General features: G+C 43.5%; 1 protein-coding gene across 3 annotated transcripts in view; it reads left to right on the forward strand.

Annotated features, from left to right (window-relative positions):
• The window catches only part of LOC309602019 (exportin-7), a 49,927-nt gene that overhangs the window by 6,437 nt on the left and 19,115 nt on the right, over window positions 1–24,375 (forward strand). The window contains exons 1-9 of one of the 3 annotated variants that reach the window (XM_082335302.1): window positions 7,942–8,223; window positions 10,881–11,027; window positions 12,750–12,843; window positions 13,684–13,850; window positions 15,950–16,015; window positions 19,309–19,413; window positions 21,829–21,994; window positions 22,557–22,630; window positions 24,051–24,170. In XM_082335302.1, coding sequence (XP_082191428.1) covers window positions 8,137–8,223; window positions 10,881–11,027; window positions 12,750–12,843; window positions 13,684–13,850; window positions 15,950–16,015; window positions 19,309–19,413; window positions 21,829–21,994; window positions 22,557–22,630; window positions 24,051–24,170 — 1,026 coding nt within the window. In that variant the 5' untranslated portion in view covers window positions 7,942–8,136. Of the gene's footprint in view, window positions 1–7,941; window positions 8,224–10,880; window positions 11,028–12,749; window positions 12,844–13,683; window positions 13,851–15,949; window positions 16,043–19,308; window positions 19,414–21,828; window positions 21,995–22,556; window positions 22,631–24,050; window positions 24,171–24,375 lie in introns of those variants that run through there. The other 2 variants (XM_082335301.1, XM_082335303.1) reach the window with 2 other exon arrangements.

The raw sequence follows: 24,375 nt of genomic DNA on the forward strand, positions 1-24,375 counted from the left end.
CGCATATGAATCAACACACAGCTCAAGAGCAAAAAAGTTATCTTTTAGCACTAGAGGAGAAAACCACGTTTCGTCTTTTAACAGACTGCTTTCTCCCCTTTTCCCTTGTTTGAGATCACTCAAACTGCGTACATAGTGTAAGAGCACTTCTTTCTGCTCGCAGCATTTTGGTAGTTTAAAGTGTAATTGTGGGTTTTAGCTGAACTTTTAAAATTAATGTGTACACTTCTTTTAGCGTATTGTTCAGTATTCTTGTATAATTTATTAATAACACAAGAACAAGAAAATCAAACAAGAAGGTATATGCAAGAATCAGACGGGCAAATTGTGTCCTTACCTGCCTGTTTCAGCTGAGTACTTTGCTAGTTTGAATAGTGTCTTAATTTGATTTCTTGTAATGGGGGACTTCTGGTTACTGGATGAATTCTGCAAAAGGAGATTTTTTTTTTCTTTTTTTCCAAATAGGAATGGGCATGCGTTGAAGATTTCTTTCCCACTTTGGCAGGTCAGAAAGAAAATCTATCGTGTGTATGTATTGGTATAGCCAGGCAGCAGGAAGCGAAGGTAGGGTCGGTAGCAATTGCTTTCTTTTCTGTTTTTTATTTAATTTGTATTGTTTTTATTCCACGCCTGGTTGGCACAGCACCCATACTTGTCTCGGATTGTGTTGACTGATCAGCATCATCGCTGTTGCTGCTTTCCTTATGCTCGTGGCACACAAGTGCAAGGTGACTTGGTATTTGGACACCCTTACGGCCACTGGGCAGCCATAGAGAAATCTGAAGGGCCTGGACTGTGTGGCACTGATAATTGCCTTTTTCCTTCCGACTGTAGGATTTAAAATAACATCATTCGAGGGATATTAAAATGATGTATAAGGCACGAAGGTTGTGAAGCACTTCGCGGATGTTTCTGTGCTGCTCGTTGACGTTGTATTTCTGTTTATAGCTGAAATGGGCTCTGGCCTTGTAACTCGGCAATGGAGAACAGGCTTTAAGCTGCTCTTGTCCGGGTTTGTTTGTAGCTTTGGAGTCGTGTCTCTCCAGATGGGAGAATATATTGGGAGGAAGAGAGTGATCCTCAGCTATTTAACTTGAACGGAATCTGATGGGGCTGAGGAGCGAGATCCGCAAAAGCAGATGATCTGGAAATCTGAAAGTTTTAACACCTTTTGGCCTCGGTGGTTTCAGCAGTGAGGACTTGTACTATGGCGAGGAGAGGGTCAGAATTCCTGTCCCAGCTGATGTACTGTTTTCTGCAGCTCATGCAAGCTTTGTTGCTCCAGTCCATCCACCTAGTGTCCAACAAACCTGATCGCCGATTAGGTAAGATCATCAGCAAGATTTTTCTTAGTTGAGAAATGTATCATTCAGTCACTTTATCTTGTGGCAGGATTATCAGCAGACTGTGTGTTTTCTCATGTTGCAAGATCAGTTTTCAAAAGGAATAGCCACCATTTTTCTGCTAAATACCTCTACTTCAGGATCATCTTTAAGTCCTTTCCATCCTTTTTATCTATTGCCAGTAAAATGAGCTCTGCATCTGTATACCCTGCGGACTCACAACTCTACATCTGCAAAGGATTTATGCCTGTCCTGCGGTGGCATTTTCTGTAATGTTTGGTTCTTGAACGCACCTTTTACGTGGCTTATTCCACAGCCCGTCATTTTGACTGACTTATTCCCTGTTTACTATATTCTCATTGGACAGGGGTGTTATTGCTGTATCATCTAAGTGTTTTGGTTTAATTCCCATTTGAAAGCTCGGTGCCCTTGTATCACCAGTTCAGAGTGTTTGTGAACACGGTGATTACAGGAGTGAGAGTCCAAGGACATTGTACTGGAAAATACTAATTCTGTTGTTTCTCTTCTAGCACTTGATAATGTCTGTAGCTGACGCTAGTTTAACCAGTAAGTCGAAGGTGATTTGCAGTGCTTGGATTATTTTGCCGTTTCTGGATGGTGAGTTTGAGCAGTCCTGTAGTAGCTTTAATATTTTACATGAGCAGAGGTGCCTCCAGAGTTTTCAGGGTATCTGGAAGGCTTCTGTTTTCTCCTGAACCGTCCTCTTGGAGCGCAGCTTTGCGTCTCAAACAAATTCACATGCCGTACGCCTGGTGCAGACCTGTCAGTGTGTCAGGCTTGGTTTTGAGTTGTTGGGGTTTTTTGGCAGTTGATTCCCATTTGGGTGAAACGCTTACTGCTCGCAGTGCCTCGATGCGTGGTATTGATTGTTGCACCTGAAGGTGGCTTGTCCTGCAAAGCCAGTGCCCTGAAAGTTGTCTCTTATCTCTGGTAGAGAAGATGAGACCCAGAAATCTGAAAGCTAGCTTGCTTCACTGCAGCTAGCTGGCCCAGTAGTGCAGTTGCCTTAGTTCTTCTGCTTCGGTTCTGGTATCTGCCATGAGACTCCTTACCTTCTGTTCCATGTTCTGAATGCAGTGGGATGAGGCAATGCCGAAGACTATGGTTTTTTCCTCCTCCCAACCAAATGCAAAGCATCTGTGACCTCAAAAGCAATTTTCAGTTCATTCAGATCCTTTTGTAAATGAGCTGCTCTTCCTAGAGTTCAAAGAAAAAATACTACTCAGTTAAAACTATCAGAAGAATAGAAGGTGTGTTACTGGTTTTTGTGTGGTGCTCCAAAGTGGCACCCCACAGGGGTTATCCTGCTTATCTAAACAAATAAAAAATAATCCCCCCCCAACGCTTCCAGTACCATTCAGAGAAGAGCGTTGTGCCATAGCTCCAGCTCCTACTCACGTCAGCACTTTGAATCTGTCTGTACCTTGCAGACCTGCACAGGCAAAGAACTGTGGTGCCTGTTGCCTGATTTTCTGGTTTAGAGACACAAAACATAGGCTGTCTCCTTCCAAAATAACCATCTAGGCTGTCAGAGGTGTCTTTCAGACTAAATACCCAAAGTCCGATTCTGTTTGTTCGCTAGAACTGTATTCACACCGAGAGGTATCTGAGTTGTACTGTTAATCCTAATAATATGAAAAACATTTCTGTCTGCTGCGGGAAGCACAGCGACCTTGGTACCTACCCGGACTCTGAGCCCACGCTCCCGAAATGGGGAACGCTGATTTGCATGGCAGGACTCCTTTCTCTCTATAATATGTTCTGTAGTTGTTATCAACAGGTAGATGAGATTTTGAGAGGTTTGGCTCATCCAAACGATTGCAGATTTCCCATCTCCATGTATCCAGTGCTGTGTTGGTCCCGTGTCTGTGTTGTGCTTGCTCTTTCCTAATTGCCTGGTTGCTGCTCGTTAGGAAATGGCCAACCTTTGCCAAATGAAAAGCCCTCAGATGCACAAGGAACGTTCGGTTCTGAAAAAGAGAGGTTAGAAGTGTGCGGCTGCTGAAGCAGTATATTAGCTGTGGCGTATAAATAAAAAGGTAAAGAGAAACAGGAGTGACTCATTCTCCCATTGTTGTAGCAAAGGTGTTGGTGCGGCTCCGGCCTCTCCTCTTTTTATCCTCAAAAGTGGAGGAGCGCCTGCTTGTTGCAGTTACCAGGCCAGTTGTGCTGCCGTCCTTGCCTAGGGCCCTGCTGAGTCCTCCCACCGGGAGAGAGGCCTTTCCTGGGATAGAATTCAGTCCTTCATCCATTCCTGGGTATTACATCGCTAGGGATCTCTTGTTACTACTTTCAACAGCATCAGTGGGGATTGAACTCGGGAATGGTTGCCTTAAGTTTAGTAGAAATCTGTCGTGGTATAGAGGCAGTTTCTTCAAAGCACGACGTGATTTATTGTTCCAGAAATGAGCTAACTTTTAAAGATTTTTTTTTTTTAATAAGACAAGTGGATTTTTTTCAACTTTGCCTTTCCTGAGGTATGGCTGTCAGACTTCCCATGCAAGAAATAAGCTGCCATAGTTTACAGCCCTGTGCATCTTCCCAGCCTGCTCACTTTTTTTCTCCATTGATGGTCTGATCCCTGTCAACTCCAGAAGCTGAGTGCCTTGGGCCATTGTATCTCTGTTGTTGTTTTACTTTTCCCGTTTGTTCTATAACAAACCTCCTCTTCTAACTGAATTACGCGTTCAGGTGAGTAACACTGCACAATTACATGTAGTGTTCAGAGAACATAATAGACATGTGACCATTTTTCCAGAGGAGTCAGACCTTCCAATTAGCAGTTCAAGTTGTGCTTTGTATCAGACTCGGTGCTGCATGAAAGAAGTGCAAACCCAGAACACGGTGAAATAAAAACTTCCAGCTGGCCGGCACCAAAAGCAGGGATGATTCCCATTTTCACTGCATCTGTTTCATTGTCTAAAAAAAAAAATAAATCTGATGCATTGTCAAACCTCTTTTTAATTTATTTCGTGGCTGTTGGTATATGCACATGGATCCTGCTAGCATCTGGAAATCCTGATGATGCAGAAATGTAGAGATTTCTTTTGGAGATTAGATAGATACTGGCCTCCGAGGTATAATTAGCTTCAGGACTGTTCACGTAAGACATGCCCTGTGTTAGAAAGCCAAATGTTATCTTGTCTTTTCTCTCGTTTCTTAGCAGATAGCTAAACAAATGGCTGTCCTTACAGAGCTAAGCCTTGATAAAATTATGCACACGTATTTATTTGCACCCAACTAGAATACTGAAGAGTTTCTCAACGGTTTCACCACCTGCTAAGAGTATTGTGTTCCTCCTCTTTAAGCTCTTTGAGATAGAAACTGCCCCGTGTAACACATGAGGTTATATGTTGTCAGTACTAAGTTATGGGAGGTGTTATTGTTCATTTGAAGCGGTTCCGTGGGGTGGTGTCTGGAAGTCGCTCTAAAGCGTTGCGCAGTAAAATGGCAGGGCTGAATCCTGAAGGCAGCCCTGTTCCATCTGGGCTTGAAGACCATTCATCTTGGAGAAAGCAATGAGAGCTCTTTATTGATTCCCCGAGAGCTGCAGGGAGATGCCTGAAAATACTACCGCAATAAATAATTTTGAGATGTGCTGGAAGGGTGAAGGTAGGTTTGCTTTCTCCGTTATTAGCAGGGTAAATGGAAATGGGCAATTTGTTGTTCGGATTCTCTTAACAAATGAGGGCGATGAGCCATGAGACCTTGATTTTTACAGCTATGAGTACTTAGGAAGTGCATCATCCTGGTCCTTGGCAGTTAATAGTTGCATCGTTCAGCCTAAAAGCTTTTTTATTTTTGGTTGAAATACCTGACATTCATCAAATGACCTGAGGCATTCTCTTGAGCTTTATTCACTTAAAACACCAGGACCCTCGACTGCTGCGATGCATCTTCATTGCACGGTTGCATTTGCTAAAACGCAGCGTTTCGGAGCCCTGACTGCATGCTGCATCTTCTTCCTCCCTGTTTTGCTGTAAAGTCGGCGAGGAATTGAGGAAAGCTAGCTAACCTCTACAGCTTTGAAGAGCAGAAGCTGACGGTGCAGCTCCGATGCCTGGTGCCAGCGTAGGACTGAACGCAAGGTTTCAGGAGCTGCGTTAGAGAAGCGCGCGCTGCGTCTCGTGTTACTTGCTTTAACACCATGTGTGCGTGTTTACTGACAAATACAGAAATCGATATTCCTTAGACATAAAATGTTGAAGCGAAAGGGAAAATAGATGATGGTCTCTTCCCACCGCCGTGATGGCACGTCCTGGAGGTGCGCGGGTAACTCATCTTCTGGGGCCTGTTGCATGCTCGTAGTGAGCGAGGACATAAACATCTCATCGCCTGCCCTGCAGTTGCCCGGTGCTTGCGAAGTCTGACTTTGATTATAACATATGGGGGAATCAGTTGGGGGATATTAAAATGGATGAATGTGCTTGGGACAAAAATAACTGTATTAAACATGTTGCAGGATCTCTGGCTCAGGGAGTCGGTAGCCATAAGGCAGGAGGAAGGAATGTCTTGGAAACAGTGTGTGCCTGGAGGATTTACAGCAGCGCACATCCTTCAGGATAAGAACCACCAGGCAGCAAAAAAGTTTGGATTGATCTCGTTAAGCCAAATACTCTGATTTTAGATGTCTGAATCGGTGGGGTTCTTGCTTGCCCGCTCCCCCCGAGCGAGTGGGGCTGGCTGCGTACGCTCCTGCTTACTTTCTGGCTCTGCCATCTTGAGTACGCTGAGCACAGCGTGCATTTCCTGAATTTTCTGAAATGGGAACTGTCAGCGTGGTGAAGTCAAACTCTATTGAACTAAACCTGCCTAGAGCTTGTTGCAGCCCTTGGATGTAAAGAGCGTTGCTTAAGCAACCGTGTAATATAGGATCAATTCCACAGCCATCCCCCGGGGACTCCTTTTAGGTAGCTGTTACTTTCCTTGTAGTATTTATCATTTTAAAGATGATCACACGTTGTTTATCTTCACCATGGGGAAAACACTGAACACTGACGTGTTTTATTTGTAGCTTGTAGCATAAATGAGATTGATAGGTTGGGGGTTTTTTTATGTTTTGAGCTTCACAGCTGCTCTCAGTGGACAAACATCTGAGGCCAGGATTGTAGAAAGGAGGTGCCATATACGGAGGAAAACTCATTTATTCCCAGTGTTTGATATTATTGAAGAAATAAGCAATAGGATGGTGCAAAGTTCATCTGAGGCTGATGGACTGGCAATTCCTGCCCAGGACTGTGCAGCCCGCGGCGGGGAGAGCTTCGCTCCAGGCAGGGCTCCGGTGGCAAGGAGCCCCAAAACTTCCCTCGGAGCTCATTGCTCTTGAGGGGGAAGGGGAGTGGAAGCTTTGCTAATCATTTGTCACATTTGCTGGTTTCTGATAAATATACTTGCCCTTGTTGAAAAACACTTCTACTGCATACAAAAGAACGGTGCTGGTGTCAATCCTAGGGCGTATTGCGTTATCGTCCGGTGCTTTGCAGTGTAGGGCTGAACTTCAGTTTGGGGAGGTGGATCAAAAATATTATATTGGTTTGGGGTTTTTTTTTCCTAGGAACACAAACTTCTTCAACTTCTGTTTGCAAAAAAACATGGTCTAAGGCTTGTAAACGTTGTCATAATAAGATGTTGTGCCTGGAAGCTGGATTTAGAAGAACACTGAGCTAGGATGCAGATTTCTATTCCTAGGCATTAATTGCCACACTTTATTGGAGGGAAAAGCGTAGGCGTTGTTTGGGTCTTGGCTTTGGAGGGGAAAAAAACGTGTGTGCCCATAGGAGGAAAAGTGAAGCGATCGTCATCTGTGCTGAGCTTGGAGTCGAGAGGTGGTCAAGTGAAAAATTCAGTGGCAGTTTAGGCTTTTCAGTATGCATTTAAGACACATACTCCTAGCTGGGAGATGGCCGGTGTTTCAGGTTGTCATTTAGCCTTCGTCGTGCGGTGTACGAGAGAAACTGGACCGTGTGAGGACTTTTTTGTTACTGCATGAAGTACTTTGGGCGTACTAGTGTGTGTTAATAGAATATGGTATGTGCAACGGTAGAAAAATCCTGGGATCTCAGTGCTGTCGTGCGAGGAGCAGATAAGAGCGATTTGGAAGGCCGGGAGCCAGCGAGGGGGGATGTTTGACACTCGGGGCTGTCTCCCGTGACTCAGCAGTTCTCCTCCGAAAACGCCGTCCCGACTGCTGCCCCACGGCCGCGGCGTCCCCGTCGGCCCCCTGCTACCCCGAGCCCTCATCCACGCCTCCTCGCCTTCCCTAGGTGCAAAGGACTGCTTTCTTCTTTTTACAAAGAGTTTTTGGAGCTGTTCATTCTCCAAGGAGCAATGAACACAACTTTTGGGTAGTTGTAATTACATCTTTAGTGCTATTTTTCTTCTCGGCTCACCGGCCACGTACCTTTCCGTCCTGTAACGCAGCCCACGCGTGCAGAGCTAGCGGGATGCCCGAGCGTCTCCCTGTTTCAAATACTCTGCTGTCTCATGCTTTAGTCCTTATCTACAACATGCAGAGCTCTTGCCCTGCATAATCATTACACTATATGGTATTTTTTTTATCTTGGTTGAAAGAGTAGGTATTGCCCGGTGTCTGTAGTGAAATAATCCCCACCTACTTGCTACCCCTAACGCCCGAACATCTCTGACTTTCAGAGCTAGGTGCTGGAGTAAGACAAGCCTGATTTCTACCCCGTCAGCGGAGAGGAGGGGAACTCCACTGCCCTCATCACGGCAATATTAAAACGTGCTGAAAACGTCACATTGCAAACCTGGAATGCGTTATCGGGGCAGCTTGACTGCTCTGCCTGTCCGTGTGACAGATAATCGAGTTAGGGCACGAGAAGAGGAAAGAAATTTATTGGTGAGACAATCCTAAAAATTATGCGTAAAGGTTAATCAGAGAAATTTCTTTGGTTGTGCTTATCGTGAATGTTTTTTTGATGTTTGAGCACATGAAATTAAAAAATAAAATGACCATTCACAAACTTGAGATAATGGATGAAAGCTCCCAAGTTTGGACATCAGCTTTCCCTCCCAGTTGCCCTTGTAGGCTTTGGTACCGTGCCCAAAAATACTCTCCATCCCACAGCCCCCTCTGCAGCTGCGTATCTGGGGATACCCCGAGGAAAGAGTATTGAGTGAACCTTAATTTGAGGATCGTCCGGACAGGGACACCCGGGACCACTGACGCTGCACAATAAGAAACGAGATATTAAAAATATGTTTAAAACCTGGTTTGGATGCTTGGCTTAATCTTAATGTGCACTTTTATTCCCTACTGAGTTGCTGGAGTCGCACTCCTGGATAATTTGGACTAGCTTTTCCATGTGTGTGATTCCTTTTTCCACAGGAAAACTGTGCTTTAATGACCGCAGTGTCATTAATGGGGCATTTAACGGTGACCTTGTGTGCTGTATCTCTTGGGTGGCAGGCGGGCTATTTGGTTGGGGTGGTCGGCTTTTTGGAGTTGTTTTGTTTGAGTCCCGGAGGTCGTGTGCTCCCTCTGGCTCCGAGGGAGTTAACTAACTGTAATCTGCAAGAAGGCTGGCACGGATCACGCACTCTGCACAAACAAGGGTGTTTTGTCATGGCGAGCGTCGCACAAAAGGAGCCGTGGTTATTGCCACCGAGCCCCAAACAGTCGCAGGGAATTAGCGTTTCTTGGAGGTGTGAAGAAAGCGGACTGTAGGGAAACCCCATTCCTCAGCTTCTCAAAGAACTAATGCATGGTGATGTAAAACTCTTAAAACTGTTTTTTTTTTTTTTTTCCAAAATTGTAAACCATGCTCTCCGGATCAGTGTTCATCGGTTTGGTGTGAGACCATGGGCTGCAATTCATCCCGCCGGGGTGGTGGAGCCGGGCTGAGCCCCTTCCCAAGGATTCAGTCCATCGGGGACCAAAGGGTCGTGGTAGCTTTTCAACTTGATAAATGGTCGCAAGGATTTTGGAGATTGGGAGGAAATGGTGTTTTGTCCTTGGGCTGCAGATGATACACGTAAACAGGCACCTTCCTCTATGTGGACTTTGCCAACTGATTTGAAATAACCGAAAGTGGATTTGTGATGAGAAATGACAGGTACTGACAAATGCTTAACCATAGTTGATATGGCTTATAATAGTTTATGGTTAGTAACGGTTCATATTCGTCTTAGGTTTTTGAGGATTTTCAGTGGAGAGCTCAAGTCTTTGGGTTTGGGCTTTCTCAAAAGGAAAACTGTATGTTGAACTGCTGTCTAGCACTTGGCAAAGTTCTCTAATTTCTCTAACGTGGTGAAGCTGTCAGGGCAACATTTTCCATGAAGTTGTTATTAAAAAAAAAAAAACCACCACCAAACCACCAAAATCAGAGCTCTGCAACATGGTACAGGGAAAGAGAATTTTTGCAGAGGGTCCCTCTCTGTTTCTTCTAACACAGTCTTATCCGATGATCATCTCGGCAACAGAGCCTCAAAAACTTCTGTGTGCTTTTGGCGTGGAATTGCTCCTCTTGTGTATAAGAAAGCGTTCAGTTGTGCGCTGATGCGGTGCCTGAATCCGTCGGCCGACCCTGTCGGTAACTCAGCTTTTGCATAACAACCTCTCCTCCAAAAATAAATTAGGTGATTGATGCTACCCTTCTTTTTACAAATGCACAAAAGTTATGGTTTGCTTGTAATGATTTACCCCTGGAAACCTAGAAAGTAGCCCTAAAGCGGTTGAAAATACCTGCTTTATTAATCTAGCTGTAAGAGCCCGAGGGAATATTTATATCCATCTGTGAAGCCACTTTTTAAGTAGGACACCTAAGATTTCACTGGGGGAAACCGTCTGCCTGGATCACAGTTTATGGCAAATATTTTCCAGTTGTTTGAGCACACAGAATCTGCCTGGTAGTTTTATTTCCCTTCGAACGCGTTCACGGAGACGGCGCTCAAAGGCATCCATGCCGTTCTTCGTTTGCGCTGTTGTGCTTTAGGTATTTTTGGCATGCGTAGTGCGGAAGATTTAACGTGAGATCCCTCCAGCATCCTGGGATGCTGAAGTCTGTTACGGTGCCCTGCAAAGGGAACATAAACCAAGTCTGTGAGGGGTTTGACGCTGTATAACAGAACAGCTAGATGTGAGAATGGTTTTTGCTATTTAAAATGGGCAGGTTAGGATTATTGCCATTACAGCACGAGATGTAAGAGGTTTCCCAGACCTCCTCAGCCGCACGGTGCGGTGCCTTCAGGCTGGGTGAGCGCTGACCCTGGGAGCGGGTGCCCGAGTTCAGGTAAAAAAGGTGAAGGTGGGGAGGCAACCTGATATTTTGTCAAGTGTAAGAGAGAGCTGTGAAATATCTGTACAGGTAGTTTAGTAGGTTAAATGCATTTAGTTGGTGGAAGAGCAAACTGAGTTAAGCGTTTTCCTTCCTTTGCGCAAACAGTAAAGGTTTATATATGTGTGTATGTATACGTACGTATAACCTGGGTTAAACTGTTGCATAACTGAACTGTAAAACCTCTTGTTTCTAATTGATGTGTTTTCCTGTGTTCCAGAGCCTAGCCCAGCTAGAGAACCTGTGCAAGCAGCTGTATGAGACCACAGACACTGCGACACGGCTCCAGGCAGAGAAAGCCTTGGTCGAGTTCACCAACAGTCCAGACTGCCTGAGCAAGTGCCAGCTTCTTCTAGAAAGAGGGAGTGTATGTAAAACAATATAATTGTCCAAAATGTATCTTGCTATTTTGGGCATTGATAAGGGAAATAGCGCCCAGGTCTGCTATGCGGTGTTTATATTCCATCCCCCGTATGCTCTCATGCGTCTCCATTTGTGGGCAGCCTATGCCAAAAAAAGCATTGCCTCCGATGGCTAATTATGCTGCTGCAGTGGTTACTACAAACGGTTGTCAATTCTAATGTCTTGTGGGCCTTGCTGCATTCTTCGCAGGCTACCACCCAGACACGTCAAGCTTTAAGTTGAAAACATTATTATGGCAGTGGTATTTCATAGACTGTGGGAACCACTGCCTCCTCTGCAGGCTTTGGGGAGAAAACGGTGTGTGCGCAGAGGTTCGTAGGGGATCAAACCAGCAGTGTTGCTTCTGGAATGTTTCCTTGGAAAACTGCCCCTGCTATAGTGTTGTCTTAATAATCCAGCAGTTGAAAACAGGGAAAATTAGATCATGTGCTTTAGAATTAGTGTTACAGAAGGGATGTAAAATATGCCAGCAGTAAATCCTGCCTGACTTTTTTTAGCTTTCTTCTTTTTAAGTGGCCATTTGGTTTTTACTTTGTATCAGCACAAATAATGTTTAAAATGGCTTTGCCACATGATCTTGCAAGATTTGACTTTTGGCAGAATGTGCATCCAGCTCTCATATCTATCAGATTGGAGCCTTGTTCACAAAAATGGGAAACATTGAACAGCCTGTTGTAAAGAGTCAGTCCTGCAGGAGGAGGAGGAGAAGGAGGTGGTGAAGGGAGGAGGAGAAGAAGAGTGACACTTAACAGGCTTAGCAAACTTACACAAAGCGAATGATTTAACTTTTTGTTAAATTTGAAGTCCAGTGAATTCAAAACAAACTGATTTGAAGCTCTGCTGGTGGGAACTAGTAACTGGTTTACCTGAGGACAAATAGTTTTGTTTGTTTATTTTTTTTTTAAGGAAAGTTCCTAAAGCCCAGTTTCATTCTCTGCATGTCATCCATTGCCTCTCTGACCCTTGCCAGAGGGTTATGGGGTTTTTTTGTTCAGTCTGGGATCTGACTCACTTTATACCCGACTGTCCTTGGGAATATTGGAATAAGTAGGTTTCCTGCATCTTGGCTACTAAGCTTTCTACAGTACTATATATTACAGAAATCGGCATGCAAAATGCTTGTCATTTCCCTGGCTGTAATTTATGGAATCGCGTGCAGCCAGGGGTTTTAGGTAGTTGAATGCCATCATTTATGTCCCTTGAATTAGATTACAGTTCAGTGGTCTGTGTGCTGTTCTATAAGAAAAAAATTTTAACCTGTATTTAATAATCAAGTGGAAGTTGTAAGTGCTTCTTAATGTATGGTAACGTACTCCTACGGCTCAGAGGGCTAATAGTCTTTTTCAGGCATGGTGTTTAAGGTAACTTCATGCAGTTTGACTACGTTTGCAGTTTTACTCCTGCCTTCAATGGTGGTTCTGTTGTCTTCCGCTCTTTAAAAGCTTTTCCTGTCCTTCTTAAACACTTTCTTCAAGTATTTGGTTTACCTTAGTGTCTATAAAAACATAGAATAAATGCTATGTAGAGTATTTAGACTTACCCATTAAATTAATGCTTTAAACTCAAATTTCCAGAGAGCAATTAGCTTAAAATCCAGCATTGCTGCTTGATCTTCTGAAGTGTGCAGTAAACTTCTATTTGTGTTTTGGGTTTTTTTTCTTTACAGTCATCCTACTCCCAGTTATTGGCAGCTACATGCCTTACAAAACTCGTGTCACGCACAAACAACCCTTTACCATTGGAACAACGAATAGATATTCGTGAGTACAAGACTTAATTTTTCTAACCAAACTAATGTGAATGTTTGTCGTACGGACTTTCATCCGCGGGTGGGAGGTTTTCTGCAAGCTGCTGTGCTTTACAGTTTGGGCATCCTAAGATATAGGATACCCAAAAGGCAAAGAAACATTTCTCTTATATGGCATCTTGACCTATATCATTAGCTATCAGAGTTCAAGGCTAAATATACAGAATTTTTCCAGGTGGAAGGGAATGACAACTCTGTGGTCTTGTGAATAAACCAGTTGCATTTGATAAATTTCTTGTTGGAGTATAAAATATGCATGGTGCTTGCCTCTTCTGAGGACATGCTTTCAAAACTGAAAATCCTTTATGGGTCTCTGAAATATTATTTAGAGTATTTCCTAAGGGAGCAGTCGGTCTGTCACAGCGCTCTTTCCTGGAGAATGGCTGATACTTCCCTTCCTCCGAGGAAGGAGTCCGAATGCCATTCAGTCTGCTTTCTTTTTTACAAATGATGTGGTAGATGATCATCCCCGAGGAAAGGTCTTGAAGTATTTTCAGCTTTTCTTGCTCTTTGCGTGTGCTTACAGAGGGTTAGGCTTAATCTGATAATACAAAACAAGTTAGGCTTGTGGGGAGGAGCTCTCACCTGTCTCTAACCACTTTCCAGATCTGTTCCACAGCTTTAGCATGGTAAATTCACAAGTAAAAGGTCAACGTTTGTATCTAACCGACTACTGTGCTGATTATTCTTTTTAAAACGGCTTTCAAAAAGATGCTTTTTCCTATCGGTGTTACCATCTCAGTTCCATCTGCCAAGTTTTTGTCTACAGATACACCTCTTCTCTGTGTTTCAGGGAACTATGTGCTCAACTACCTTGCCACTAGGCCAAAGTTGGCAACATTTGTCACACAAGCACTCATCCAGTTATATGCCAGGATCACAAAGTTGGGCTGGTTTGACTGTCAGAAGGATGAATATGTCTTCAGGAACGTGATCACAGATGTCACAAGGTTTTTACAGGTCAGATTTTTTGTAAGATAAATAGACACCTTTTGGGATTTGAAAGTGCATGCATTTTCAGTTACTGTTTTGCACCTTAGTATCCTCTGTCCAGTCTTTCATCTGTCCATTTGTTGATTCAATAGTGACTACCAAGGCCAAGCAGCTGACAACTGGCAGGACAGGTCAGTCTTTATAATTTAAAGTTTGGTGGGGCAGGGATTTCTTTCTGGAAACTGCCACCATTAGTATTCAACGGTAAGGCACGTCTTTTGGCGTTCCAGTTGCACAATTCTCCTTTCAAGCTCTCAAGCTTAAATGCACCGTGCTGATGAGTGCAAAATGGTAAACATGTGGGCTTATTGTCTACGGGGGAAATAAGTGCCATGCTTGACTTGCTTTCTTTCACTGCAAGGGTGATATATCCATGGAAGTCACGTTTGATGTTTAGCTGAGTTATTATAACAAAACGTAGCTGAAAACTAGTGTGTTATTGTTAATTTTCTTTATAAGTCCTGACTGTTTCATAAATGTACTTGCTGTCACCACAGTACAGGGTTTCATTCCCAACCCAAAAGACTGTATAGGTATAAGGTTGCATTTTTATCAACAGCTGTCTCCAAACTGAAACGTCTTCCCAGAGAGATCAGTAAATCCTGTAACACTACGAATACTGATTTATTTGCTCTGAAACTTGTCCCAAAATCAAAAGTTGGAGGAAGACAGTAGAGGAGATCAAAATGACCAGAAATTCTTCCCAGTGTGGAAAAGGAGATGTAATGCGTACAAGGCTTTAATTCTGGAGTGGGAGAGTGTGGGCATTCAGAAAACAGGCTAGCTACTATTATTTTAGGCATTTACAGATGTCTGCGGTGAAGCAGGATCGAGAAGGTGTTAAGTAATTTAAAGATCATGTTCCTTTCTGGGCTGATAACTATGTTCCAAATAGTTTGCAGGTCCTCTTAGCTGAAATAATCAGAGCTAGATTCCCCACTCTCTCAGCTCATGACATGGGGAATGTATGCTTTTTAATCAGGAACCTAATTAAATGGTGTGAATATCTGCTTGCTGTGTTCAGTTTGAGACGGTCTGTTCCCGTTTGCTCGAGTTACCTGTTCTGGCTGCTAAAGTGTACAGGAGGCTGCACATTTTTTAAAGACGTGGTTCAGCAAGGTTTCCAGGGGCTTGTGTCTCGATATTGTCATGTAAATACTGAGACTGTCGTCGAGAGATGGCTCCAGTAAAGAAGCGGCCAAGGTCCCAAGCCTAAATATGCTTGAATTTCTCTGTTGCAGATGAGTTCAGTGTTTGAAGCTGGAGATCAGGGCGATTTTGTGCAGAAGGTGCAAAGCAAGGTGGAGCTAGGAAAGGAAACATCATTTATTAGTTACAGAACAGAAACTGGGGCAAAGGAACAGTACAGGTTGTTTCTCTTAAATCATTTGATAAATGGATTACCGTTTCTAGTGAAGAGGTATCTGTCACAGACTTAGTTCACAATTGGCCCCTTGTTGGCAGTCTCAAGTGCAGCCAGAGGCTGAACAGGCTGTGAAGAATGGACTCCCTTCACTGGGAGATAGGCTGTCCTTCTTGGCAGGAGGGTCCTGGGGCGGGTGTGTGGAGAAACTTGGTCAGCTGCTGCTCATGTTGTTCAAGGTCTGTAGTTTAAAAAGCAGGGGGGAGTTTATTTCCCAGAGTTTTCATCTGGCGACTTTAATACTTGTCCTAATGTTTCAGAAATTTCCGCATGTTTTACCACAGCCTCTGTTAAAATTAAAGAAACTGATTTAAATCTAAATAAGTCTTTTCAGAGTTAGGGCATAACAGAAAAATGTGGATTAAATTCTTAAAGATGCCTATTTTTATTAACTCATGTTACCGAACGCTTTAGAAACCTTTGCATTGTTAACAACATCAAGTACTTTAAAAGCACATTTTAAATTCTCTGCTTGGTATTGCTCATGGGCTTTTTTCCAGTCACAATACTACAAAAATAAAGCATTTCTAGACAAACATGTCTAGAAATCTTCCAAGCAGAAAGGTCTTTGAATGACGGCGAAGCTTAATGAAAACATCCTGGCACTGCTAACTGCTTTCCCTGTCCCCTTTTCCTTCCTCAGGATAGTGTAGAGCACTGCATCATAGGAGTGACAATCCTGTCCCAACTAACTAATGAAATTAATCAAGTAAGTGCTACAGCCTTCCTCAGTGAAGTAAGTGTCCAATTTTCTCATTCATATTGTTGTGTCCTGCTGTGTGTCTGTGCATTGTTTGGGGGTTTGTTTTTTTTTTTTTTTTTTTGGTGTAGGGGGTGTTGTGTGATGGGTGTTTTCTTTATTTTATTTCCCCCCCCCCCGTTATTTTTACACAGTCACCTACTTTTGTGGTAAGATGCTGAAACCTCCTGTCCTGAGGAATTGTTTTGTTTCACTGGCATCTTCCATCTTCTCTCATATTTTGATGTCATCTTCTGAGATGAAAAAGGAAAGAGCAATGCTAAGCAGCTAGCCAAGCCTGCCTAGTGAGGACAAAGCCCCAAGCGTGAGGACATCCCTAGCACCTTCTGTTGTCACTCCCCGTGCACTGTTGCAGCTTACAGCATTCTTGTGCCAAGAAGCGAATGGAGCACGCCCTCCGTATTGACCAGGGAGATGAAACAAAGAGGATTTGTCAAATTGTGCAGATTTTAAAAGTGTCATTTTCATTCAGTCCTAAATTTCATAGCGTTCCCAGCAGGTAGATCTCATATTCTGCCAGTTTATCGGGGCTGAGTGCCGAGTCCCTTACACAGCCCCGGCCCTGGGTGACTGGCAGAAGAAAGACTGGGCACGCCGAGTCCGTGGTGCTCTGGCGTGGCACCCAGTCGTGCCAGCTGCAGCAAGTCTTTCTGGGTTGGTTAGTTCGGTGGTTTGCAGAGCCCTCTAACGTTATGCTACCTCTCGGTATTTATGTTGAAAGCTGGAACAAGCAGCTTTACTTGCTGCTATCTAAGCTTACATCGTTTTCCTAATCAGTCAGGCAGACTTTGCTGTAGCACTGTTGATGGCTACCACTGTCCTAAGACAGCGTGAGGGTTGCCATGTGTATAAATGTCTCTAATTTTGGTAAGAGGACCAGGTGTAACTAAGGTTTTTGATTTTAATATCTTACTAAGGAAACTAGCCTTTCATTTTTGCTGGTATACTGACTAATCGAGGCATTGGAATGTTGAGATCCTTGAGTGGCGTTTGAAGGACGATTACAAATTGTTTTCAGAACTGGAAATGGAGGAGGAGGTTTTCTCCTGGCCAGGCCAAAGCACCGATTTCTTCCGCTGAACTTCCCGAGCCCTGCCCTGTAATCTGAACGGCTTCTCCATCCGTTTCAGACCCCAAATTCACTTTCATTCTTCAAGCCTGGCCTGATCAGTAAATCCTAACCCATAGCTCTCCTCCTAACTCTTAAGCCATGTCTTATTACTGTTACCACGTCCTTGCCCAGACTTTTCTACAATCCTAACTCCGTCTCCGTAGAGGGCCGGTCCTTCACTTCCTTGCATCAAGGATGAAAGCAAGTCCGTTTACCTCTATAAATCAGTATGTGTCTGTCAGCATCTTTGTACAGGGCTACAGCTTCTGCTTGCAGGAGAAGGGTCAGCACAGAAACTGTCGCCTATCCCAGTTCCAGAGTCTCTACAGGTTGATACTAAAACAAGCAACAAAATTAAAGACTTTGATCAAAAATCTCTTCCTGATATCTTGGATATTAAATCTGCCACAGTTTACTACTCATTCCTAAATGTGTTTTGTGCCAGCAATTGCACAGGGCTGGATTCAGTGACTCATCTTGGAAAGTCTAAAACTGCCATTACTTGCAAAATAATAAATCTGCCAGCATGCCCACTCATCAGAGTGGGGTCATGTACATGTACATAGCAAAACAACCCGCCCAAAAAAACCCTTGTGGGGCTTCTCGTCAGGCTTTTTTTGATAACTATTTAAACTTCCAACGACACTGCATGAGAGCCGAATTTTCTAGAGCTCTGTTTACTAAAGCTTTCGTTCCAAAAGCTCGCAGTACAAATAAAATAAAGTGCTAGTAACTGTTTTGAATTATCAGTTTTCATCCTGTAAGTACTGCACAGACTTGCCCGGAGGTACTGAGCGTCCACTGTATTGTAGAAGTTCACTGGTTTAAGCCACGTGACCTCTTGGTGAAGAAAAAGGAAACGCTCGTTTGCCACAAGCCTAGAAATACATGAAATTTGTAATAATCATGGAGAGAGTAAATAATGCTTATTTTCTTAAAGACCCTGAAATCTAATAGCGTGAGCTGAGGAACAATAATTCAGTTGTTAGAGCACCTGACAAAATTTAGGTCCAGTTCTGATCTGCCACCAACTACTGGGTGATGCAGGGCTTCTCTTTCTCACCTATAATATAAGAGACAAGAGTGTTTGCATCCTCCATGGGATCGTTGTGAAGGTTAGTACGTTAAAGTGAGGTCTGCAGCGGCTAGAGCCATACTGGTTCCTGTGATACTGGATGAGATGTGTGCATAATTAAGGTTAACAGAGGTATAGTAACAAAAGCGTAAAGAAAATGGAGATTCACGTTGCGTGCCTCTACACAGGGCTGCAATAAGGCTCCGACCCAGATGCACTGTGATAACCAACTGCCCATCAAATAATTTACGCTGGGCAAGTGGAATTTTGCCAGCCTGTGTTCAAATAAATGGCAAAGATGTGAAGTATTGCTTCACCTTTCTCCCCTTCCTAGAAAGTACTGTGCAAAGTGACATAACCTGTCCTCACCCATGCTAAATGCATCGGTTGCATCAGTTGGAGACGTTGTTATCCAGTATAAAGCAATATGTGTGTGTTTGCCTCTTAGATCATACGTCAGCTCTTTATTCTGATACAGTGAGAGGTCTGGAACTGGAGTTTATAATAGGTACAGCAAAGTCCAAACTGGCTGTCACTGGTTAACTCTCCTTCTAGTTTTCTTCTCATCTGTGCAGGTTCAGGAGGGGAGTTATAATTGCTAGTAGTTGACCATGTGTCTGCCCAGCGGCTTCAGGTAGGATTTAACTCTTAGGAGATCGGAGCGCTTTAGAAAGCAGCGTTCAAGTTTCTAAAATGACATAAGTGCTGTTGAAAATACTGCTGCTGATCCCGCTTTGGAAGAGATTTAAATGAACTTGAGAGTAAACCCAACCCTGCTTTCTGGCAGAGGTACAGTGAAATGGCGTTGTAAGTATTGTAGGTGGAAAGTCCTGTCACCAGCCAGCAATATGACTTTATCCATGGAAGAACCACTGCTCTGCAGTAGCAGCACATAGCGGAGCGGCAGTGCATCCCCCCAGTTTAGCCAGCTGGTGCGACATCGCTCTGGGGAGGGAAACCTTCGTGTCCCAGTGCTTAACAGGGTTCCTGCAGGTTCTGCTGGTCTTGGTCCACCTCTGCCCGTCAGTTCTAAGCGCTGGTTTTCTCTCTGCTCAGGCGGATACTACTCATCCACTGACCAAGCACAGGAAAATAGCCTCTTCCTTCCGAGATTCGTCCTTATTTGATATTTTCACACTGTCATGCAATTTACTGAAACAGGTAAGGAAACTGTCGTTTGTCATCTCTCTTGTATGTTGGGGCGACAGACTTTGGGCTGAAGTTCCTGCTGATTTAACTCTCCTGGAATAAGCGCTCTTGTTCTAAAAGCTATGTCCTGGACTTGCTTTTCAGGAAAGCTTTGACTTAGGTTTGTATTAAGGAAAAAAAAAATAAACATGATACAATAACAGAAATATAAGTCCTTTCAACGAGTTTGATTGAACATACATGCCTGGACCATGAGGCTCAGGTTAAACTTCCCTGTCGTAAAGCATCAGGAAAGAGATGAGATGTTTGTTTTATGTTTTAAATATCTTTGATTTACAGTACTGGCAGAGAGGTTTCCTGTAAAGTACGTCCTTATCTCTTTTTTTTTTTTTAACCTCAGTTTAAAACCCACGTGGTGAGAGGAAAAAATGTTAGAGAAGATATGTTTAGTAGATTGAGACTGAAGATTGTCCTTGATGTATTAACACATGATAAATATTAGACTGGCTTGTGTTCCCCAGGTTTTTATTTTGTGCTAGTTATCACACATGAGTTAACTTGCTTTAAAAATACTTATCTTGGGACAGGGCAGCAATGCTCTGCTAGTAGCGTTGGGTTTTACCCCCAAAAAAGCAGTTTTTCTTTCCGCTGAAGTAGCACATGTATATTTTGTAAGCAGGTAGATTATCTGAAGAAAATTCTCGATTCTGCGTCAGGTTTCTTTTCTAAAAAGTTAATCTGGAGTTGTAATGGTGCCTTCAAGAATAGCCCTTTGTGAGAAAGTCTGCCCCAGTAAACTGAGTGGCAGCGGCACAGATTTGATTCGTTTAACTTTCATCCTGCCAGCGGAGTGAAGTGTCAAAGTTGAAAAATAGCACAAAGAGTGAAAAGGAAACTTTATTTTAAAGATATTTCAAAACGAGCAGCTCTGGTTCTGTCAGTAATAAAGGTGTGTACGTGGGTGTAATTTGATCTTTTTTCTCCTGGTTTCTAAAGGAAGCAAGGCTTGTACAATCACGCTAGTCATCCTTCCCCATGCACCCGTCCTCCTGAGCCATAACAGCTCTGGTAACTTTTGAATTCATTGGCTTATTTCAGGTGCCTTGGATGGTCGATTAGAGGTCTCGGAAATAAAAGGATTCCTCTAGTTTTGCGAAAAGAAGCGCCTAAAGAGGTGCAGGCAGGACAGGGTCCTTATAACTGCCCAGACTTGTTGGAGAAAATTCAGCAAGTGCTTGTGCTCAGCCAGGAGGCATAAACCAGACCTTGTTAAACCCGGTGTCCCCAGACCTGCAGGCTTACTGTTGTCCTGTACAGGTAGCTCTGGCTGAGCTATTGCTCACGCTACTGTGGCTGCATGACCATGGGGACTCAGAGACTAGAAAGACATGGCTTGCCTCTGGTTTTCCACCCTAACTTGGAATCATCTTGCTTTTGTTTCTTGGGATGCTGTGGTTTAAGACAGGTTGGAATGTTTTCTGTTGTCTCCTGCAACTTCTGTGTTTTCCCGCGATTAAACACCTACTACCCAAGTTATGTCTTTTTTTTTTGTCTAATAGTAGCTGTCTCAAGCTTCTGTATATAAAGCAGAAGTTTCTAAGGTGACCCTTTCGAGTGGGGAGGATCGGGCTGCGAGAAACCAGTGATCACGTCTGTATCCATGTCCGTAAAACAGGGTGCATTTAGGCAGCCTCAGAAGAGTAAGTCTTTGTGATACAGCGGAGAGCGCGAGGAAGGCGTTCCAGCAACCACCGGCACTGGTCTTGGCGGTGTCGGCACGGTGCAGTGGGTTCTTTGCAATAGACTTAAGTTAGTTTTAAGTACAGAGCGATAATACAAAGGACAGACGGGCTGGTCTGTCCCTGGAGTACAGACCTGCGTGCTACATTTGAACTGCAGTGAAAAGCCCTAGCATTTCATGTCCATCCAGCTCTTTGTGTTACTTGAGTGTAGCCATGTTTTCCCTGCCCATCGCAGGGCGTTGTAACGGGAGCAGGGCTTGTACGGATCATCTGTGCAACAAAAGTGAACGCACTCCTTTCCACATGAGGGTTAGGTGCAGCAACAGGATTCCCTGCTGCTAAGTTCTTGTCAGGCAGAAAATGTATTCTTGTGCTTAACCTTAATAAGAACTTCTTTATCTCCTGAATCTCACGGTATAATTGCAAGCTGGCACGCCTGGCTGCTTTTCTCCGGTGCAGTACAAGCTGAGTGAAAAAGAAAGCGCTGTCTGTTTATCCATCTCCTGTAGAGACTAAGCATGTAAATACACATGCTGTCTGTAAAAATATGTGATAGCTGGGGTTGGTGCTTGTGGCATGTGATCCTTGTGATTGCCACATCCTGTCTAAAGTTGAATTACTGCCTCAAACTCAGCTGTCACCTTGATTTTTTTTCTTACTTTTTTTAATCCGATGTATTTTATAGGCTTCTGGGAAGAACCTGAATCTAAATGATGAAAGCCAGCATGGTCTGCTCATGCAGCTTCTTAAGCTCACGCATAATTGCCTGAACTTTGATTTCATTGGCACATCAACAGACGAGTCCTCAGATGATCTTTGCACTGTGCAGATCCCAACCAGTTGGAGATCAGGTAATCTTGCTGGAGGGAGAGGGCTAATCTACAGCATACCAGCTGAAAGCATGGGTGACTTGCTAAAGCCCTCTCTCTACTTAACAAATAAACTTTTGCATACAATGCCAGATGCAAAATCCAGCCTTTCCTTAGTGTGATTACAAATGCAGTTCAGTTTGGGTTGGTTATGTTGAGTTATGTAAACACTCCTCTACCCCTTCAGTCTTACACCTGCCAATTCAAGAAACAGTAAACTGTATGGTTGTTTTTTAAATATAAATAACAAATAACTTGGCACCTGTTCTCAACATCCTTGCTGTTCTCACCAGTCATTTTGCAGGCAGTTTCACAGATTGTGTTCTTAAAATGTTTTCCTGTAATTCTGTCTTAGTACCAAGTACCAGTGGGTATGCTTTATTTCTGGGAAAGGCAATTGCATAAAAATGTAAAATCCTTTGGAGGTTTTCTTAGTGTGGTGCTGCATGTGGCAAGTACACGTCATTGTTGATAAGATAAGCATTAGACTTATGGAAGGCAGTAAATGGAGGTGTTCTCAGTAAAATGCTCTGTTCTGTTTCAGCATTCTTGGATTCTTCGACCCTTCAGTTGTTTTTTGATCTTTATCATTCCATCCCTCCTTCGTTTTCTCCTCTGGTAAGTTTAGTGTTTATTTTCCTTACAGGCTCCACTACCAGAAAGCGTTTGTAGGATTCATTTGGGAGATTTGCTGTTGGTGAAAATGCCGTAGGCTGACTTCAGACCTGCCTTTACTGTGACGTGCTGTAGTGGCAAAGAGGAGGCTGGTCTGGTGCTGCTGCTGATGGTAGTTTTGATCCATCTGCAGGTTTTGGATTTGACCTAAGAGCGGCTTCTTTGCTGGAAGTCCAACCTACTTCTTTGTCCTTGCGTAGCTTAGAGTCTGCCTGCTCTTACTCTTCCAGTAAGCCCTTTTTGAGGGATGTAGCTTATGTTATTTCCACTGTATTGCTAATTTGATCCTAAAACCATACTGCGTGTAGGTAGCAAGTCTGGGAGCACAACCGAGGAACGCAATTTCTCCTTCCACACTTTAAAACTAGGCCATGTCCCAGTTGGATGAAATGGCCAATAGCACAACTGAACTAAAAGCTGGATTATTTCTTCTTGAAAAAAATTGCCTGCCAGGCATTTATCTATTGGATAAATATTTTTCATAATTAATGCTACAATGAAAACATGCCCTTTGGCTAGGGAGGGAAGGGTCCTTCAGAAGTACTTTTTTCCGCTGAGACTCTCAGTATTGTTCATTATGTTGAAGGGTTACTTGCTAATTCTGAATTTAGAGCCTCAAATATTCATGAGCGACTTTAACAGTGTAAGACTCTTTTTTTTTTTTTTTTTTTTTTTCTTACTGAATAGAAATCTGAAGCAATTACGCTTTTAATTGTCCTGCCTCTTTGATCAGTAAATGTAAGAGCCAGCAAAAATGAGAAGCTTAGCAGTTGAGCAGGCAGTCCTTACACTGGTCAGAGGGAACGGGGCTTTGCCTCTGGATAAGGATTGCAGGGTGCTAGTCATAACTGGCTGCTGCTGCTCTTCGAAACCCTATTCACCAGCCTGTTACTCACTACTGCAGCTGCACCCTTGGAATTTACTCCCAATTTAAACTTCAGAGGTTTGGGTTGAGAACAATTTAATTTTTTTTTTCTTGCCAGTCTTCCATCTTCTGCGATACTTTTCCAAGCCTGTGTTAAGTTTACCAGCTTTCCCTGCCAGTCCTAGTGTATTTTCAGTCTTTTGTGATCTGTGTTCTCCATCTGAAGAAATCCCAGCATTTTTAAGACCAGAGTTTGGAACACACCTTTAACTGTCAGGGTGGAGGTGTTCCTTTGGGTGATGTGGTTTTTCTCTCTGCTGTAATTTGTTTCTGCATTTTTACATAGACTACGCAGAACTGCGAAGATGAAGGAGCTGTTGTGTAGCGTGCAAAGGAGCATCAGACCTAAATGATTTGTCGTGTCATGAAACGGAAACGTGCTGTTCATTTAATTGTTCTAATCCCTCCCTTTCTATTGATTCTCTTTGCCCGTTTTAGGTTTTATCCTGCTTAGTGCAGATAGCCTCTGTACGCAGATCCCTCTTCAACAATGCGGAAAGAGCAAAGTTTTTATCTCATCTCGTTGATGGAGTTAAACGAATACTGGAAAACCCACAGGTGAGTATTTCAGATGCAGTCAGTGGAATTGTCTCTCTCCTTCCTCTGCATCAAGTTTCTTCACCAAAAATACTTTCTAATGTACACGTCCCACTTGTGGCACTGGGGAGAAGGGGGCAACATCTTCCTCCTCTTTTCCTACTGTTCCACCATAAATAAGCGCCACTTGTAGCTGACTGCCACGTGTTGCGAAGTAGCGCTGTTT

The sequence above is a fragment of the Platalea leucorodia genome (genome assembly GCF_965183815.1).
Source record: "Platalea leucorodia genome assembly, chromosome: W".
Taxonomy (NCBI): Eukaryota; Metazoa; Chordata; class Aves; order Pelecaniformes; family Threskiornithidae; genus Platalea; species Platalea leucorodia.